The sequence below is a fragment of the Bufo gargarizans genome, chromosome 3, assembly GCF_014858855.1.
Source record: "Bufo gargarizans isolate SCDJY-AF-19 chromosome 3, ASM1485885v1, whole genome shotgun sequence".
Classification (NCBI taxonomy): domain Eukaryota; kingdom Metazoa; phylum Chordata; class Amphibia; order Anura; family Bufonidae; genus Bufo; species Bufo gargarizans.
Window position 1 is genome coordinate 430,922,050 of NC_058082.1, and position 21,890 is coordinate 430,943,939.

General features: G+C 42.8%; 1 protein-coding gene across 1 annotated transcript in view; it reads left to right on the forward strand.

The window, feature by feature from the left end:
* Positions 1 to 21,890, forward strand: part of SYT6 (synaptotagmin 6) — a 591,815-nt gene that overhangs the window by 314,626 nt on the left and 255,299 nt on the right. The window contains exon 3 of the mRNA XM_044288510.1: positions 6,626 to 6,897. Within this exon, the coding sequence (XP_044144445.1) occupies positions 6,626 to 6,897 (272 nt within the window). The remainder of the gene's footprint in view (positions 1 to 6,625; positions 6,898 to 21,890) is intronic.

Here is a 21,890-nt window from a genome sequence, read left to right on the forward strand (position 1 = left end):
TTTACCTACATGTTGCTGCCTTTTGCAGCCCTCTAGCCCTTTCCTGGGCTGTTTTACAGCCGTTTTAGTGCCGAAAAGTTCGGGTCCCCATTGACTTCAATGGGGTTCGGGTTCGGGACGAAGTTCGGATCGGGTTCGGATCCCGAACCCGAACATTTCCTGGATGTTCGGCCGAACTTCTCGAACCCGAACATCCAGGTGTTCGCTCAACTCTACTGATGACCTAAGTAATGTGTATGTCCAGGCTTTAATGGGGTTCTCCGGCCATTTCACCTAAACCGTAGGCTATCTTTCACATAGCAATTACTCCTGCCTCGCTCTGCTGATGGTGCCGTCTCCACTGTGCCGACACAGAATGTAGGGTCTTTCACCTAGTCCAGATCGGATGTGGCTGTTTATTTTCCAAATCGGCTGCATTAGAGTAAATGTAGCTCAACAGGAAAAGAAGCAGCCACAACCGGTCAGCACCCAGGCGGAAGAGCCTGCATCTTGTGTCAGAGACAACACTTGACAAGGGGTTTATAGAAAAGATCGCACAGTTTAAAATGTGGCAAAAGTTTGACAGAGAGCAAGCCAACCAATAGGTGGTGGTGATTTATTAATCATTTAACGCCACTTTTGTGGTGTTAAGTCACAAATTATGGCACATGCCATTTTTGTGCCATAATTTGCAATGTTTTCGAGCTTCTCAACACTTATATAAAGTTGCAAGAAAAGGAGTGTGGTTTAGCAGGAGGGGCGGAGCCTCTCACTCCCACAGCCAATCGGATTTACTATCGTTTTTGGCATAAGGTTTAGGTCAAGTCTACGCCAGCCAGCTGGTATGGATTTGAGTTTCTACATAGAGTGCCAGAGATCCACCAAATTTTTTAAGAGGTTACTAAATTAGGAGCATCTCTCTCCGGTGCACAGGAGAGCAAGACTGGCATATGGGAACGACAGTCTTGAGGATAAGTTCTTCAAATTAATTGAGAGAATTATTAACGACTTACTCTGAAGGAGAAAACTGGTACGGCTATTTCTATAAGCCAATGGAACAGGGAGGGCTTAACCTTTCCTGTTTTAAGGGATATTTTCTAGCTGTACAGCTGTGGTTTTCCTGTGAATGGAAGAATAGCCCACGTTGTAGAACTTTGATGAGGGAATCTAAGTATGATTATATGTTTTACTCTATTTGAATCCGGTCAACTAATTAACTCTCAAAAGGATTATTAAGCCGCCGGGAAGTTGTTCACTAACTCTTGGATTACTATCAGAGATTGGCTGGGTATAAAGTGCTCTCTTTGTTGTACCCCTCTTTGGTATAATTATCAACTACAAGCTCTAGATGAACTGGTTAGTGATCAGTATTGGCAAAAAAAATAATATCCATTTATGGGAATGGGGATATACTTCCATTTTTAGACTTAGCACAAATAGAAAATATATTGAATTTATCTTGTTTTTTTTCAGCTGCGTTTGGCACTAACGAGTGTAAAGAAAAAAATAACTTTTTGAGATAGATAGTTCTACACCTTTAATCACTTTATAGGGAATAGGGGTCAGAAGGTTTAGATTTCTCATCTTTATAATGTTTTGGTCAAAACACGATTTATTAATAAAAGTTCTCCAGGATAAAAGGCTTGGCAAATTGATTGTCCAGTAATTTGTCTTAAAGACTGGTATAATATATTGGGGAATTTAAGTTTAGTTTCTCATAATTTCAATCACGTTTTGGTTCAATTTAATATTTTACACCAAATTTATATCACACCTTTATGGTTAAATAAATGTGGTTTGAGGGATACTTCCAATTGTCCTTGGTGTGATTTATCTGGGGCAGATAATTTTATTACTCGGGAATTGAAAGTTGAGAATCCATCTGCAGCGGAATGCTGAGTACTGGGCGACCTCTCCAAGGTGGGATGTCCAAAATATAAAAGGATTCTTTTGATTAAAATAATGTTTTTGGCAAGACTTTTGATTACTCGGGATTGGTTTCCTCGAAATACTCCAAATATTACTACATGGCTAAACCTTGTTAATAAGATTAAGCGATATGAAAATATTCTATTTAAACATAAAAACACTAAGGAAAAATTGATAAAAATTTGGGGAGAATGAAAGTTTTAAGTTTTTTTGCCTCTATTCCCTCATTATACCCCCTTTTTTTGTTTTGTTTATTGATTGGGGGGACGGAAGATGCATTGCAAGGGGGAGGGTTGTTTGGGTATGAAATAGGGGGGTAAGGGCTACTAGAGGAAAAAGTATATAGTTAATAAATTAGGGGCATCTCACTCTGGCGCACAGGAGAGTAAGACTGGCATATGGGAATAACAGTCTTGATAAATCTCCCCCAGTGTCTTACATGTCTTAAGATACACCAAAATTGTACATTGTGAGCCATTATGAAAACTTTTTAGGCTGAGATAATCCATCCCACCTCACAGGTGTGGCATATCAAGGTGCTGATTAGACAGCATGAATATTGCACATGTGTGTCTTAGACTGCCCACAATTAAAGACCATTCTGAAATGTGCAGTTTGATCACACAGCACAATGCCACAGATTGGCATGCTGACTGCAGGAATGTCTACCAGAGCTGTTGCCCGTGCAATGAATGTTCATTTCTCTACCATAAGCCGTCTCCAAAGGCGTTTCAGAGAATTTGGCAGTACATCCATCCGGCTTCACAACCGCAGACCACGTGTAACCACACCAGTCCAGGACCTCCACATCCAGCATGTTCACCTCCATGATCATCTGAGACCAGCCATTCGGACAGCTGCAGCAACAATCGGTTTGCATAACCAAAGAATTTCTGCACAAACTGTCAGAAACCGTCTCTGGGAAGCTCATCTGCATGCTCGTCAACCTCATCGGGGTCTGGACCTGACTGCAGTTCGTCGTCGTAACCAACTTGAGTGGAAAAAAATGCTCACATTCGATGGCGTCTGGTATATTGGAGAGTTGTTCTGTTCATGGATGAGTCTCGGTTTTTCACTGTACAGGGCAGATAGCAGACAGCGTGTGTGGTGTTGTGTGGGTTAGTGTTTTGCTGGCGTCAATGTTGTGGATCGAGTGGCCCATGGTTATGGTATGGGCAGGGGTATGTTATGGACAACGAACACAGGTGCATTTTATTGATGGCATTTTGAATGCATAGAGATACTAGGATGAGATCCCGAGGCCCATTGTTGTGCCATTCATCCATGACCATCGCCTCATGTTGCAGCATGATAATGCACAGCCCCACATTGCAAGGATCTGTACACAATTCCTGGAAGCTGAAAACATCCCAGGTCTTGCATGGCCAGCATACTCACCGGACATGTCACCCATTGAGGATGTTTGGGATGCTCTGGATCGGCGTAAACGACAGCGTGTTCCAGTTCCTGCCAATATTCTGCAACCTCGCACAGCTATTGAAGAGGAGTGGACCAACATTCCACAGGCCACAATCAACAACCTGATCAACTGTATGCGACGGAGATGTGTTGCACTGCGTGAGGCAAATGGTGGCCACATCACATACTCACTAGTTTTCTGACTTCCTGCCCCCAGTAAGGCAAAACTGTGCACATTTCAGAGTGGTCTTTTATTGTGGGCAGTCTAAGATACACACCTGTAATATTCATGCTGTCTAATCAGCACCTTGATATGCCACACCTGTGAGGTGGGATGGATTATCTTGGCAAAGGAGAAGTGCTCACTAACACAGATTTAGACAGATTTGTGAACAATATTTAAGAGTAATGTTTTTTTTGTGTATGTAGAAAATGTTTCAAATCTTTGAGTTCCGCTCATGAAAAATGGGAGCAAAACCGAAAGTGTTGCGTGTACATAAGACACATAAATTAAATGATACATTTGTGGCCACTAGAGTGGGGCTGAGGAGTTTACTGTACACTGTTTTATCATTGAGTTAAATGTATGAAATATATGCAGTAAACACTTTAGTCAACATAGCAAAGTTACTGTATATCACACAAGACAGGACTACTACAAATCATTTGCCTATGTCATCTTAGTAAATTCAAGTAGTAAGAAGGGTGCCTCAAAAATACCACACATGGGGCACACTAGTACTAGTTTTGGTTGAAAATTTACGAGAGTGTGAAATGTTGCACAAATGTCACAAAAGGAATGAATGGATTGGTCATATGTATGAATTTTTTATGAGTAAGTCGGTACTGATAGATGGTTAAAGTCTTCAGGACCAAGCCGCCGTTGGTATAAAGGACCATATAAATTTTTATAACATAGTTTTGTGTTCCAAGAGCCATCATATTTTTATTCTTCTATTGATGTGGCCTTATGTGGACTTCTCTGTTGTGGAATCAGTCATATTTTTTTTTAGTTTAAGCTACTTTGAGTACATGTAAATTATTGATTAACTTGACTATTTTTCAGGGAGATTGGAAAAAAAAGCAGTAAGGCCTCATGCACACGGCTGTAGTTTGGGTCCGCATCCGAGCCTCTGTTTTGGCGTCTCGGATGCAGACCCATTCATTTCAATGGAGCCACAAAAGATGCGGACAGCACTCCGTGTGCTGTCCGCATCCGTGGCTCCGTTCCGCGGCACCGCAAAAAAAATATAACATGTCCTATTCTTGTTCGCGATTTGCGGACAAGAATAGGCATTTATATTGCCGGCGCCCGTTCTGTTCCCCAAATTGTGGAAGGCAACACGGGCACCTTCCATTTTTTGCGGCTCCGCGGTTTGCGGACCGCAAAAAACGGCACGGTCATGTGCATGAGCTCTTACTCAGTTTTTTTCTCTACTATGATGCATTGGTATGTTCAGTATACCAAAACATTATTGCTTGCAATAAACTGAAAGGCAATCCACTAGACTGTGTTTTTGAAATACACATATACAGGCCTGGGGTGACTGAGAGAGCCTCCTTAAAGCTACTTTCACACTCGCGTTTTGTGCAGATCAGATAATCCAACCGTCTGCATCCGTTCAGAACAGATCCATTTGTATTATCTTTAACATAGCCAACACGGATCTGCCTTAAACACAATTGAAAGTCAATGGAGGACGGATCCGTTTTCTATTGTGCCAGATTGTGTCAGTGAAAACGGATCTGTCCCCATTGACTTACATTGTGTGCCAGGACGTATCCATTTGGCTCAGTTTCATCAGACGGACACCAAAACGCTGCAAGCAGTGTTTTGGTGTTCGTCTCCAAAGTGGAATGGAGACTGAACTGATGCATTCTGAGCGGATCCTTTTCCATTCAGAATGCATTAGAATGCAAACTGATCCGTTTTGGACCGCTTGTAAGAGCCCTGAACGGATCTCACAAACGGAAAGCCAAAACGCGAGTGTGAAAGTAGACTAATCTGTATAACCACTTAAATACCAACATCGGTATTGATCACAGCAACTAAGGTGCTAGACTACTGGGATCAGAGTTATCTCCAATCTAGGCTGTGGCAGCAGGATAGACACACAGGTGTCACAATATAGTTATCAGACCTCTGTCTTGTAGCATGTCAATACCCTTGTAACCCCTTCCCTCAAGTGGATGTAACTATAAGTCAATTTTGCCAATACATTGCCTCACATAGACATATGGTTAAGTTCACTGGATGGCATTGGCATAAGAGGTGATTTCTTGTTTTCTTAAATTTAACTTGCAATTTTAATTTCTACTGTGTGTCTGTGAAAGAAAAACAGATCATATAAAGAAAAAAGATCACAGGTTTAGAGGATGTAAAAGAAAAATCATATGCGGCCACTGATAATTAGAACCCTTTGTTTCTTAAAACTTTTCTTATAACGTTTCATAGTTTACTATACTGTTTGAGTCAACCATACAGACATTGAAGACTTTGTGTAGTTGAAAGGGAATATTAACCACTGCAGCCATTTTTAGTGCTCCAATGTAGACATCCTACCATCTTGTGTATTCACTTCCTATGCAGACCTGTGTGCCACCATGATACAGACTACAAACAAAACCTTTATGTAGTTTAACCCTCTATTCATATGACCCTGTTTCTCCAGCTGAACCTTCACACAGGAGAGGTGGCACGTGGAAGAGAATATGGCATGGCTGCAGGATCAGACTGCACTGAGTTTGCAGCTTCTTACCATAGAGACACATAGATGCATATAGAAGCTGTGTACACAAAATGGTAGGATGTCTTTAGTTAAAACTATTTGCAAAGTTACTTCATATACTTGGGGCTATAAAAGGGTTGTGTATCCTTTATGAACATCATTACTCTAGGAAAAATTGCTATTCATTGCAAATGTGTTAAATTACATAAAACCTCCAACTCAATCAAATAACTGAACAGTCATACCACACTCATGAATGGTTTGCATTTTCATTTTCATTTCTTCACACATGATTTGAGCTCTCAGACACCCACTTAATTAATCTTAAACTTAGTTTTGTCATCTTTTTGTTTTCTTCAAACCTTGACGCTTTTCTCACGACCATTCTTTTTTTCCCTCCCTTTGTCTCTCTGCTGTCCCTGGTGTTGTCTCATGTCCTCCCCTTCTTCTCTGTCAATGTCACTGTCTGCTTTCCTGCTTCTGTAGACCTGTCCGTCAGCCTCCTTGCAGTGATAGTTATTGTGTGTGGGCTGGCCCTGGTGGCAGTTTTTCTCTTTCTCTTTTGGAAGCTGTGGTGGGTGCCCTGGAGGAACAAGGCTGTGTCATCTAACCCGACTGCCCCTCAGAACGTCTCCTCCACCTACAGTGGGATAACCAGTGAAAAAGAAGTCATGGCTGACAAGTTCAAGGATGCAAGTAACTTCGGCTTCCTGGAAGCAGCAGTTAAAATCAGCCACACCTCCCCAGATATACCAGCAGAGGTCCAGATGTCAATGAAAGAGCACCTCATGCGTCGCACGAGGATTCAACGACAGGCCACAGAGCCAGCTTCTTCTACTAGGTAAGGCTTTGTAAAATACATGCATTCTTTTATATGATATTTCCTATATTAACTGAAAACATTTCGATTTTGCTCCACAAAATGTTAATAAAGCCAATCTGAACTAAATTTACAGTATATTGAGCTGAGCCTATTGATCTTGTTTATGCAGTGCTGATAGAAGGGACATCAAAGTAAGTCAGCTTTATTGATTCAATTGAAAAGAATACCATTGTCATCAATGCCTTTTACAACTGAATACACTCATGTGTGCCTTCAGGTTCTCTATTTTTGCTTCACAATCTCATATCATGTGATAAAATGGCAAGCTAAGAAACAAACACCATTCTTCAACTACCAAATGAGTTCTCCAATGAGGTATAACGTTGAGTTAATGCAAATGGAAGAATCAATGTTAATTTTGAAATGTATTTATGTTTCTGTAAGGCTGGTTCCACACCTGCAGTAAAACTATCTGGCCGCATAGCTTTACTGCCAGCCTCCCAGAGTTCACCTTATCCAGCCTAGCCTGCACGCAATGGTTTCTGTCTGGCCAAAACCTGGTCCTCATGCCTGAAACCAGCCGAGTCCCTGTTAGATTCCATTATAGTCAATGGGCTCTGGCATTGCATGGGCCTATCTCGTTAGACCAGATATGGCGAACTCTAACAGGCTGTTCCACTGCTGAAACAGCCTGCCTGATAGCTTTTCTGCAAGCGAGGAACAAGCCTAATAACTACATCTGCCAAGGCATTTTAAGGAGACACAGAGCTTACTGGGCACCAAACTGTAAGATATAGTGCAGTGTAGTTGAAGATAGTGCTTGTGCGGTATACAGTTGGCTCTATACATATTATTTTGAATTTAGAGAGATACAATATAGATAATTATATATGTAAAGAATAAATCAAGGCAACTGGACTTACTGTAGATTTCTTGAAAACGTTTCACTCGTTCTTCCAACGAGCTTTTTCAATTCTGAGTGATTGTACAAAAATTCTCTAGGAATAAATATGTAACTGAATCAACATCTGGTAATTATACCCAGAATGGGGTCAGAGGTCATTATACCCAACGTGGGGTCAAAGGTGTTGATTCTATTATCCTACAGTACGTCCAGATGCCTTGATTTATTCTTTACAGATATACCATGACCTGGATAAATGAGAACCGTCACAGACAATATAGATAATTAGTTAAGTATACTAAGTATAGTAGAAATTAGCATAGTATGCACTAGTTGGGCTTTTGTAATGCATATTACAACTAGACTTATCAGTTGAGAGATCAGATTGGTTAATAGGTTTACTGATTAGCTAGATAAGTCGCACTTCAGTCCTAAATTGGGTGAAGATACTCCCTCCAGTAGTTACCTTCCTCATCTTATAAGTGTATTATACTCTCAAGTAACAGTTTCCTTAAAGAATAGAGCCACTTACGAAGAGTGACACCTTTACTACCTAAGTTAGGACTGACAGTAGGAAACATTGCAGTGAGTGCTGGTCACACCAAAATCAGTGGGTTAGTGCATTATTCCAACGGGGTAACTTGATACCAACTTTAAGCTTTAGAAGCCTTGCACATAGTTAAACTAAGCCAGCACGATAAGCTAGTGTGATAAGACACCAGGTATGTAAACCAGTGGACACTGAAGACTGAAGGACTTTCTAGCATATTTCATTAAGAAGTGAGTGCAGGTCTGTTTCTCCATTACTGTACGGAACGCCATCCCTAGAAACGCGCAGCGCGCTACAGATGGAGTGCCGACTGAGCAATATACGTGAAGGACTTTCCAGGTGAGGCTTCTGTCCTCAATCCTCAAGTCTAAATTTCAGGCTGAATAGATATGGTTACATTTAAAACCTTTTTATGAATACAGATGTAGTGATCCTCATCGTTATTCTTAATGCAGTAAGTAACCAATGGCAAGAAACATTCAAAGGGAACCTGTCAGCGGCAAAACCGCCAGCAGTACCTTCAAGTAGCCGGCAGTGAGTTTCAAATGATGATTTTCTAACTGCATTCAGATGAGGCAGAAGTAAGAAAAACGTTCTTTTATCCTCCGTCCGCGCTATTTTCCAGTCAGGCTTGAAGTCAAGGGGGGCTGTGACTGACAACGCTTATGCCCGACAGCCGGCTGTCAATCACAGCGAAGGGGCAGGTGGAGCAGTTACCTTGACTTGAAGCAAAGAGGCCACTGCCCCGTTGGCTTCAAGCCTGACTGGAAAATAGCGTTAACGGAGGATAAAAGAACGTTTTTCATACTTCTACCTCATCAGAATGCAGTAAGAAAATCATCATTCGAAACTCACTGCCGGCTACTTGAAGGTACTGCTGGCGGTTTGGGATGGGTTTTGCCGTTGACAGGTTCCCTTTGACTTTTTCAATAGCTTTCAAAGGCCAAAAACAATAAGACATAATATTACACTCAAGTTTAGAACTGTGACATCTGTACTTTTATATTTACACCTATTCCTTGGTTAAACTGTGATTCTATCTTCCTTATATAATCCTGTCTGTGAAGGTTCTCAATCAGTTGCCTTGATTTATTCTTTACAGACTTATATAATCCTGTTCTCATACACATCCACTGCAACTGCTGCCTTTAGTCTCTCACACAGTGATATTCATTGGCTTCTGCAACCATTGATGTAAATGTCCAGCACTAGACCTGTCACTATCATCTTGTAATTCTAGCAAGTTGACCCATCAACATGCTTACAGTCACATTAATTTAGTTATGTCCCAGGGAGAATGTAATATTAGACCTGGGCAAAGCTGTCAGATAACATTAGCTGCCATCAAGTTGTTTTTCAGGTGGATTCATGCAGTGTACCTAAGTGAAAGTGACATATTCTCTGCTCACCGATTCTTAAACAAGCAGATTCCTAATCTATTCAACACATAAATTGAATGTCGCCTAGAATTTCCTATTAAAATGCCAGTGGCAGCATTTTGTAGTTTACCAGTTTAACCATTTACATCTACCGAACACATGTCTGAAATTTAATATATTTCCCATCATAAATTCCACCCAAAATGTAAAACTGCCCATATATTAATAAAATGTTGGAGGAGAAGCCAATATTGAGCAATTCTATTTGTACTAAGGGGGATATATTTGTACTAAGTATAGGCATACTGGCATTTTTCTATTCACTTGTAGCCAGAGGCGGATTGGGAACTTAAAGTGGCCCTAGGGGGGAAAAAAACTAAAAGTGGCCCTGTGTTGTAGGTGGGTTCAAACTGACAGAAGACTTGCCAAAACAAGTAGGTGGGGACAACCGAAGTAGGCAGGGCCTGCAATACTGTAGTGCAGTGCAGAATACTGCCCCAGCAGAACCGAATTCCACAGGACAACACAAAATCCTGCCACCCTCACCACAGCACTTAACTGTATCACCATCATGAGGACAGTAATACAGTTGAGTTCAAGAGGGCACCTGCGGCTATTGAGCATTAGAACATTATGTACCTGGCCTGCGGTCATCAAGAAGGCTTGTGTGGCCCTCTGGCCATCGGCCCACTGGGAAATTTCCCTGTAGGGTCTATGGCCAATCCGCCCCTGCTTGTAGCAGCCTGTAAAACGGTTGGAAATCAGCCTTGTGTTTCTTATAAAGAAGACAGTATCCTTTGCAGTCAAACAGTTACTGTGTGACCTTGTTGTGGTGGCAATACCACCTACCGTATTTTTCGCCCCATATAAGAGGTTTTTGAGGAGGAAAATAAGAAAAAAAAAATTTAAACCAAAAGCTGCGTTTTTGGTGGGTTTTGAACTAATTGTGGTCTGTGGATGACACTATTATGGGGGATCTGTGTATGGCACTGTTATGGGGGCATCTGTGGATGGCACTGTTATGGGGACATCTGTGGATGGCACTGTTATGGAGACATCTGTGGATGGCACTGTTATGGGGAATCATTGTGGGGGCATCTGTGGATTGCACTGTTATGGGGGCATCTGTGGATGACACATATATAGCATCTTATCTAATGTGTCTTCCACGGATCCCCCATAACAGTGTCCCTGTGTAGTGAATGGGGCCCGGCATCTGGTTCTGTAATGGCAGCAGGGCCCGGTGAAGTCACTTTATTCTACTACACCGGGCCCCACTCACAGTAGTATCATCATATCTAACTTGTAGGTGTTGGTAAAGTATTCAAATCATCTTAAATCCAGCGCTGTACTTCTTGGCAGTCAGGAGGCCGGGCGGGCGCTTGCAGCGTAGCTCACTACGTCATGCCCCTGCGCCGCCTGCTTCATTCATAAAGTGAGCGGAGCAGGAATTTTAGTAAGCAGAGATGTTTGTTTGCTGCATCTGTCCTGAATACTGACTCCTGCACCATACGTCTGCCATTGCACTCTACACAGCTTGCCTTGCACCGGCATCAAACCTACAACAGCAAGAGCACCCCCAATCACCATTAGGTAGAATGCGCCAAGCATCAGGGTGTGCCTCAAGGGAAGAAAGGGGGTACCCTCCTTTCACAGCCCTGGCCATTGGCAAGCATCGGTGTGAGGATTGCCCCTGTGATTGACTATTACAGCCAGAGCCACTACCACTCCCATCCTCCACTCTACTGTTCTTGGGTCAAGGCATATGCATGTCTGCAACTCCATTCACTTGGGGAACCGGGGCCCACATTATAGTGATCGTGGGGAGCCCCAGCAATTGGTTCCCTGCTAATCAGAAAAATCTTCCTTATTCTGTGAATAGGGGATAAGCTGTTGTCGTGCGACAACCCCTTTAAACTTGTAATGCTCACAGCTGATTCTCTCCAGTAGCATCCACATAACTGCAGAGTATTATCAATATGTTGATATTCCATACCACAGTTATTTGAAGCTGCCTGGCCCCACTGAAAGATGTGGAACAGAACCGCAACTTATTATGTACCCAGAAGTACTACCATAGCAGCTGTAGCAACTGCTATGGGACTTGCAGTGACAGGGGGACCTAGGTTGGCCTAAAATAGATGTCTGTCATCTATTACACCCCCTTGCCTCATTCCCCGGACAGTGCTTTCCCCATCAGGCACAATGCAAGGATCATTCCTCGGTCTGTCCATTCCCCTACTCCACTGACATTACTGCACCTCACCTGCTGCGGGGAGCAGAATGTGCTCCGTCCATTGTAATTGGGCTAGGTGAGAATTACTGCTTGTTTTATTTTATTTACACCATTTGGGCTTTAAGGAGGAGCACTACTATGAGGGAAGACCAAGGGACAAAGGGGGGCACTAGGGAGGTATTTTATTGTGAAGGGGCCCTAAGAGAACATAACTACTCTGTGAGGGTGCTACGGGGAAAATTAGGCTTATGGGGCACTAAGGGGGAATAATTATTGTGTGGGGGCATGAAGGGGGCATAACTACTGTGTGGAGGCACTAAGGGGGCATAACTACTGTCTGGGGGAACTAAAAGGGCATAACTACTGTGTAGGGGCACTAATGTCATTTTACTGTGTGGGGGCACTAAGGGGGAATCTAAATCCAATGAGTATTTGGTGTGAGCACCCGCTGCCATCAATTTTTCTAGGTGCACTTGTACATAGTTTTTGAAGGAACGCTGCAGGGTGCTTGTTCCAAACATCTTAGAGAACTAACTTGGGCCTGCTCAAATCCTTCTGTCTCTTCATGTAAGACTTGATGATGTTGAGATCCGGGCTTTGTGGAGGCCATATCATCACTTCCAGGATTCCTTGTTCTTCTTTACGTTGAAAATAGTAATTAATGACATTGGTTGTTTGTTGGGGGTCATTCTCCTGCCGCAGTAATAAATTTGGAGCAAATCAGACACCTCCCTGATGGTATTACATGATGGGTAAATATCTGTCATTGAGAACACCATTAACAGTGCCCAAATCCATAACTACATTTGCTGAAATGCAGCCCCAAACTTCCTCCACCAGGTTCACTCATTATTGTACCACACTCCAAAAAGTGCTGCCATTTTTCTGGACCCTAGGTCCTATGTTTTCATGCATAGTTGAGTCACTTGGCTTTACTTCCACTCAGCTAATTATAGTATATATGCAGTTGCATTGAAACCTATAACTTAAAAAATAAATATATCATATATCAACATAACTGCAAGAAAAAATTATATAACTGCACACAGGTTGGCAGCATAAAAGGGTTAACCCTCTTCTTTTACTGTTGATTGCGGTTAGAGATGAGATTCGTTCACACGTTGTCTGTTGATAAATGGTGAATTGCGTTATGGATTCCGTTACCTCGGACCATAACGCAATTCTATGCAATGCCTTCAGAGGCATTCCGTTATTCATTCTGTCATAATGGAAGTCTATGGACTGCATAACGGATCCGTCCCGTTATGCAGGAGAGGACTCCTCTGCATAACGGAAACAGGACAGATCCGTTTTGTAGCCCATAGACTTCTATTATGATTAAATAAATAACGGAATGACTCTGAATGCATTCCGTCATAGAATTGTGTTATGGTCCGTGGTAACATAATCCATAGTGCAATTCTGCTTTTACCACCAAACGAAGTGTGAACGAATTTCAAAATATGAAATTCGCTCATCTCTAATTGGGGTCAAAAAGGTCTAATCAAATCCAGTGTGATTTGATGTTGTTTCAGATTGAATGTTGTCAGCTCCATGTCAATACAACAGATCTATATCAGACTTAATATGTAGCGTTCATAGCTCACAATCACATATCGGCTTGTGGTGTCTCATGATTTTTACATTTAGAATCATCGATAATAAGATGCATTTGCCGGTTTTGAATGTAACTATGTGTGGTGCCTTACACTGCCATCTAGTGGACAGAAGTACTCCAGAAACAGATGTGATAGAAACCGAAGCTCATCATATTCATTGTAATGCATCTGAAACCTCTTCCCTTTTAAGGAAAATAAAAATAGATAATAGCAGGGTAACAAAACAAAGCAGTTATTTGTAGACCATTCTTCTCTAATGTCTCAGGTACCATATTATAGATGTGTATTATAGAAACCTGTGATATGGAACCCTAAAGACTATAAGCATGATTAATTGAACCGGAATCGAATTTTAAGAAACGTGTTCATCTTTAATTAACACACAGGGTGTCTTTCTTTTCTTTTACCACTATTTATATTCAACTGTAATAATGTATTTTCCTTTTCCTCCACTGTGTGCCCATACAGGAATCACTGTTTCTCAAGTATTATATTTGTTTGTTTTTTTTGTCCTGTAGTTAAACAGGATTTATTTAAAATGGCCATCAGTAACCTCTCCTAGAATATGAGGAGGATTGGTTGCTTGCACTTGCTGACCTGCCTACACTACACTCTGGCACTTGCATAGACTACATGTTGGTGAGGGTTCATGTCAGGCTGCTCAGCCATGATGACCTATAATAGGCTGCATCGTATCATTACCATCTATTGTACAGTAGCGGCTCCAGGGTCATGTGGGCCCTTGGGCGGTAAAGCCTCGGTGGGCCCCCTTGTGGCATTTTGCACAACACACGAGGCAATAAAACGACATGTATTATATATGGTGCCAAATACAATAAACAGAACACGCTACAGAGTAGATATATACGTGAATCAATCCTTATGCCTGCCTCTCGTTATTGATTACCAGAAGACTGTATTATCCAAAGAAACAGAAATCCGGCTTCCAGTACAAAAAAGTGGCAGCTTATATTGGAAATAGTGCATTAAAAACCAAACAGGGTATTCATGTCTACGCGTTTCGGATCATGTAGTGCTGATCCTTACTCATGACTGAAAAGAAGTACACTGGCATGGATTTATATAGTGTCTCCCCAAAGAAATCAAAGAAAACAATTAAAATCACAATTAAACCAAGCCACACCTTCATGCAAATAAAATACACAGTGTTTCAGTGTTTGAATAAAACCACAGGCAGACAAATCTAAAACCGTTGTAGTGCATAGAGTCAGTAGTGTAAAATCAGATCATGCCTACGATTGAGACCTTTAGGGATACGTGAATCCATACAAAAAATCCAGAAGGATTCCCTGTTTAGCAATTTCCTTCTGTGATCACCTTCCCTTGTGGAGGGTTATCTCTCTCCAGACCTTGAATATGCATGCCTGTGATATCGCCTCCATGGACAGCCGCATAATGTAAACTGACCGCACACAGGTTCCTCACCTTGGAATGTGGAATGTCAGAAATGTTCCTGCAGATCCTGGTTTTTAGGCTGTTTGTAGTACAACCTACGTATTGGAGGCGACATAGGCATACAGCCTGTAGCAGGGAGATGGATTTAATTGCCAGCCGCCTATCTGAGCGCAAATTCTCCGGCCCTGTTTTAAAGTCAGCCAGAGAATCCCGGCCCAACTTAATTTTCCCTGTGAATAAGAAAAATACTGATTGACCATTTCTGGTTTTCTCCACCAGTTACAGCCAGGAATACTCACGCATCTGTCAAATAATTAGAAAGCATTTACCTGTCCTCAGCCGTGATGAGCAGTGGGCTGGTATTGCTAGTGCCGGTATTAATTGTGTTCACTGAGATCGGGAAAACTCAGATCCGATGGTATATTCTAACCTCCAGGTGTTTACACGGTGACGGGGACGCTTGTCAGGGAAGAGTATGCCGAAGTGGAACAACTGTACAGATTGAAAAAAAAATGCAGAATATTCTAAAAAACTAATATATTCGATATAGTGCTATATATTAGTTTTTTTAAATATTCGTCATTTTTCCCATCTAAAGTCACAATTCCTCCCTGCTTAAGTTGCTTGTGGACCAATGACTCATTGGCCCACAAGCAAGAAGCAGGGAGGAATCATGTGTTCAGATGGGAAAAAATGACGAATATTCGCTATAACGAATATATAGCACAATATTCGAAATATTTCTGAATTCTTGAAGTTGCAATATTCGAGATAAAAATTCGCTATTCGAATATTTGTGCTGAACACTACTGCCCATGTCTGCTGGTCCAGGAATTCATTGTCAGATGCACCCTGTCGCTGACATCTTGATCCAGCGACAGAGATACATTCTGCACAATGTGCTGGTGTAGGGCAGGGACGCCGGTCCTGGCAAAGAAATGGCGGCTGGGGACATGCCATCTGGGTTGGGCCTTGCAGTCCACAATATTGAGGGGCAGCAGATGTTGGGCGATCACCCTTGCCAGGAGCCCATTGAGTGAACGCACCAGTCGGTCCCCGGGGGCATAGACCGCGGTGCATTCAAAGGCGTCAGAAATCGACTACTGGCACCGGACGGCATGGGAGGTGATAGAGGAGGGTGCAAAGGAGGCAGAGGTATGGCTGCCGGTACCAGTACCTCTAGAAGAGGGAATGGGGGAGTGGGAATGCATTGTTGGAAGGGGGTGGGGTGGCTGCAGTACAGTAACAGGAGCTGCTGTCCCCTGCGCACTGCTGCTGGCGCTGCTTTGACCACCCTGCATCTGGTCCCATTCCTGCCAGTGGTTGATTCTCAGGTGCTGGATAAGGGCAGTGGCACCCAGCCGAGCAACAAACTTTCCTCTCCTCACCCTGGCATGGCACAGCTTACAGATGGCAATTGTCTGATCGTTTGCTGCCAGGGTGAAGTAAGCCCAAACAGGCGACCTACGCACCGACCTCCTGTCAGATGGGGTGGTGCTGGCTTGCGCCTGTTCGGTCTCGTGCACAGGTGGAGCCGGCACCTGCTGCGGCTGCTGCTGCCTCCTCCTGCTGCTATTACCAGTGTAACCCCTGCCACTGGGCTCCCTGGTGACCTGGCGCACCGTTTGCCTTGGGTGCCTACCTTCCTCATCAGTGCTGATGTCATCTGAAAAGGGAGATGGCACCCATTCTAAGTCACCCTTCTCTTCATCCCCTGTAATGTCAGAGCCAAGGTGGTTGACTGGGGGGAACAGCAGACGTGGAGCCCCTGACCTGGCTCCAATGTCCCCTCGCTGACACCTGGGTCTGACTAGGTGATGGGGTTCTGTGGCTGAAGCCACCCACACCAGTTGGAAGGGATGTCACTGGGGTACTGATGGGCGGTACCCCCTCCTCCTTCTCCTCCATCCCTTCCAAAAGGTCCTGAGCATCCGGAACAAGCTCTAGCTCACTCTCCTGCATTATCACCCCCAAGATGTCCCTCTCACTATCGCTGTCAAACAGCCTCAGGGACGAGTCTTGGGGGCTGGGGGCTGGTCCTGCAAGAGGTGGAGAGCTGCTTCTGCTCAGAGTCGGGGCAGAGGACTCTGTGCCACTGGCTTGGGTCACGAATCACACCACTGCTCGGCGTCCTGAGAGGAAATGGGTCTGCTGCCACGCCCAAAAAAATCACTGATGAGGCGGACGCCCCTGTTACCTGCGCCCGCCCCTCCATGGGTAGAGGAGCAGCACTGGAACCAACTCCCCTACCACGGCGACCGGCACGTCCACGTCCACTCATGATTTGACCAAATGACCACAATGTTTTTAAACAACAAAAAAAATATATATAGAAAGAAAATAATGAGGAACTTTGGGCAAACTTTATTGGGTTGGGGACAATGGGGCAAAAATGAAATAAAATAGACATGACACAAAAACAGACATGAAAATACTTTTTTGTTTGTTTTTTCCACAGACAAAAGACGCTGACAATAATCCCTCCCTAGCACACGAAAACCTAAAACAGTAACACTAAAACACAGCAAGAGACTTTTTTTTTTCACAGACAAAAGACGTTGACAACAATCCTACCACAGACTAAACAGACAGCAAAAGGCTACACTATACTATATCTCTATCTAACCTACACTACACCCTGCACTGGACCCGATCAGCTGCACTATTCACTAACTAACCTACACTATCTCACACTAACTATCCGGATTATATATACTGTATATGACTGAGCTAACTAACTAATGTACCTAACACCCTACACTGGAACCTATCAGCCACACTATTCACTAACTAACCTACACTATCTCACACTAACTATCCGGATTATATATATATATATATATATATATATATATATATATGAGGTATCAGATTTAATATGACACAGCAATTCAGCAAAGCACAAAAATCACACTCCTCTCTCTCACAACAGCACAAAATGGCTGCTGGGGACGTTCTTATATAGTAAGGGGTAGGCAACTTTCCTATTGGTTGCTAGGGATGTTGCTAAGGTCTGACAAAGATATTGCAGCGCTGTATTCTAAATATTTGCAAATTCTCGAAGTGCTGATATTCGTGATTAATATTTGCAATGCGAATATTTGCGCTCAACACTAGTAATCAGTAATAACAGATTGGACATGCTGAGCCTTGTACTTCTCTGAGAGAACTACAAGGCTCAGCATGTCCCGCATCACCATCCTGTCATTATTGTCCAGAGGACAGTACAGGGAAGGAGTATAAGGGCAGAGAACTAGGTTTAACAATAGCATGTAAGGCTCAGCAAAGAGAGAACTGCAAGTCTGAGACTGAAACCAGTTAGTTACCCATTCTTCCTTCCCTCACAGCCCAGCTCCATGCCACACACTGCTAAGCCCCGCCACTTCATGTCACCTGATCATAATAGCTTCCGGGCTATTTCCAGCTGAATTACATATATTTTTTATATCAGATGAATTCCAATCTGATCTATTTGTTACAAGCTCTCTTTTTTATTAATTCTGTAGGAAGAACATGTTGGTAAGCTTCAGCGTCCTATTGTTAAATGACCAGAGAGAGACCTGTAGAAAGTGTATTTTGCTGCTGAATTATTTATGTTTCTATAAATTGCCTACAAGGCTGCTGGATTTTTCTGCTAGGGCAGCTTTTATTTTGTCTATATATAACGTGTCTGGAATATATATCAATTAAATGTTATTTTTCTTGCTGCCTATGAACCACATTTTTAGAGACTAGAGTGACCTAATGTTATACCTGGGCTTTAGGAGGCTTAGACTATAAAACGTAAAACATAATGTATCTACACAAAAACAGTGGTGTAGATAGACAGTGCCTTGCAAAAGTATTCACCCCCCCCTGACTTTTTTCGTATTTCAGTGCCTCACAACCTGGAATCAACATGGATTGTTTGAGGATTTGCATCATTTAATTTGCAGAACATGCCCACAACTTTGAAAATGTTTTTTATTATTATTCTTATTCTTATTATCATTGTGAAGCAAACAACAAATAGGACAGAATAACAGAAAAAGTCAATGTGCATAACTATTCACCCCCTAAAGTCAATACTTTGTAGAGCCACCTTTTGCAGCAATCACAGCTCCAAGTCGCTTTGGATAAGTCTCTATGAGCTTGCCACAATCTTACCACTGGAATTTTTGCCCATTTCTCCTTGCAAAACTGCTCCAGCTCCTTCAAGTTGGATGCTTTGCTCTTATGAACAGCAATTTTTAAGTCTGGCCGCAGATTTTCCATTGGATTCACATTTACATGTTTCCCCTTAAACCACTCAAATGTTGCTTTAGCATTGTGTTTTGGGTCATTGTCCTGCTGGAAGGTGAACCTCCATCCTACCCTCAAATCAAGCACAGAGTGGTGCAGGGTTTGCTCAAGAATATCCCTGTATTTAGCACCATCCATCTTTCCCTCAACTCTGACCAGTTTCCCAGTACCAGCTGCTGAAAAACATCCCCACAGCATGATACCGCCACCGTCATGTTTCACTGTGGGGATGGTGTTCTTTGGGTGATGTGATGTGTTGGGTTTGCGCTAGACATAGCGTTTAGGGATGAGCGAACTCGAACTGTATAGTTCGGGTTCGTACCGAATTTTGGGGTGTCCGTGACACGGACCCGAACCCGGACATTTTCGTAAAAGTCCGGGTTCGGGTTCGGTGTTCGTCGCTTTCTTGGCGCTTTTGTGACGCTTTCTTGGCGCTTTTTGAAAGGCTGCAAAGCAGCCAATCAACAAGCGTCATACTACTTGCCCCAAGAGGCCGTCACAGCCATGCCTACTATTGGCATGGCTGTGATTGGCCAGAGCACCATGTGACCCAGCCTCTATTTAAGCTGGAGTCACATAGCGCCGCCCGTCACTCTGCTCTGATTAGCGTAGGGAGAGGTTGCGGATGCGACAGTAGGGCGAGATTAGGCAGATTAACTCCTCCAAAGGACTTCACTTAATTAATCGATCGATCTGCAGCTGTGCATCATTGAGCTGCTGAAATTCAAATGCTCACTCACTGTTTTTAGGCTGCCCAGACCGTTTGTCAGTCACTTTTTTCTGGGGTGATCGGCGGCCATTTTGTGTCTTGTGCGGTGCTGCGACCAAGTGCATCCAAGCTGCGACCAAGTGCATTTAACCCTCAATGGTGTGGTTGTTTTTTGGCTAAAGCCTACATCAGGGTGAAGCTGTCACACCAAGTGCATTTAACCAGCAATAGTCTGTTCATTTTTTTGGCCATATACTAAATCAGGGGCAAGCTGCGCCTGTCACCAAGTGCATTTAACCCTCAATGGTGTGGTTGTTTTTTGGCTAAAGCCTACATCAGGGTGAAGCTGTCACACCAAGTGCATTTAACCAGCAATAGTCTGTTCATTTTTTGGCCATATACTACATCAGGGGCAAGCTGCGCCCGTCACCAAGTGCATTTAACCCTCAGTAGTGTGGTGCGTCAAGCTGTGACACCAAGTGCATTTAACCAGCAATAGTCTGTTCATTTTTTGGCCATATACTAAATCAGGGGCAAGCTGCGCCCGTCACCAAGTGCATTTAACCAGCAATAGTGTGGTTATTTTTTGGCCATATCCCAGTCTAATTCTGTCACTAAATCCATACCGGTCACCCAGCGCCTAAATACTAGGCCTCAAATTTATATCCCGCTAAATCTCTCGTTACCGCTGTCCTGTTGTGGCTGGGAAAGTTATTTAGTGTCCGTCAAAGCACATTTTTTGTTCTGGGTTGAAGTACAATTCCCAATTTAGCAATTTCATAATTTAGTGGTTCCTGCTATATCAGAGCTATTTGAAATCTATCCCTAAAAGGGTATATAATATTCAAGGTGCACATTGGGTCATTCAGAATAACTTCACACACACCCGCTACTGTGTATTTCCAAGTCTAATTCTGTCACTAAACCCATACCTGTCACCCAGCGCCTAAATACTAGGCCTCAAATTTATATCCTGCTAAATCTCTCGTTACCGCTGTCCTGTTGTGGCTGGGAAAGTTATTTAGTGTCCGTCAAAGCACATTTTTTGTTCTGGGTTGAAATACAATTCCCAATTTAGCAATTTCATAATTTAGTGGTTCCTGCTATATCAGAGCTATTTGAAATCTATCCCTAAAAGGGTATATAATATTCAAGGTGCACATTGGGTCATTCAGAATAACTTCACACACACCCGCTACTGTGTATTTCCAAGTCTAATTCTGTCACTAAACCCATACCTGTCACCCAGCGCCTAAATACTAGGCCTCAAATTTATATCCTGCTAAATCTCTCGTTACCGCTGTCCTGTTGTGGCTGGGAAAGTTATTTAGTGTCCGTCAAAGCACATTTTTTGTTCTGGGTTGAAATACAATTCCCAATTTAGCAATTTCATAATTTAGTGGTTTCTGCTATATCAGAGCTATTTGAAATCTATCCCTAAAAGGGTATATAATATTCAAGGTGCACATTGGGTCATTCAGAATAACTTCACACACACCCGCTACTGTGTATTTCTAAGTCTAATTCTGTCACTAAACCCATACCTGTCACCCAGCGCCTAAATACTAGGCCTCAAATTTATATCCTGCTAAATCTCTCGTTAACGCTGTCCTGTTGTGGCTGGGAAAGTTATTTAGTGTCCGTCAAAGCACATTTTTTGTTCTGGGTTTAAATACAATTCCCAATTTAACAATTTTATAATTTAGTGGTTTCTGCTATATCAGAGCTATTTGAAATCTATCCCTAAAAGGGTATATAATATTCAAGGTGCACATTGGGTCATTCAGAATAACTTCACACACACCCGCTACTGTGTATTTCCAAGTCTAATTCTGTCACTAAACCCATACCTGTCACCCAGCGCCTAAATACTAGGCCTCAAATTTATATCCTGCTAAATCTCTCGTTAACGCTGTC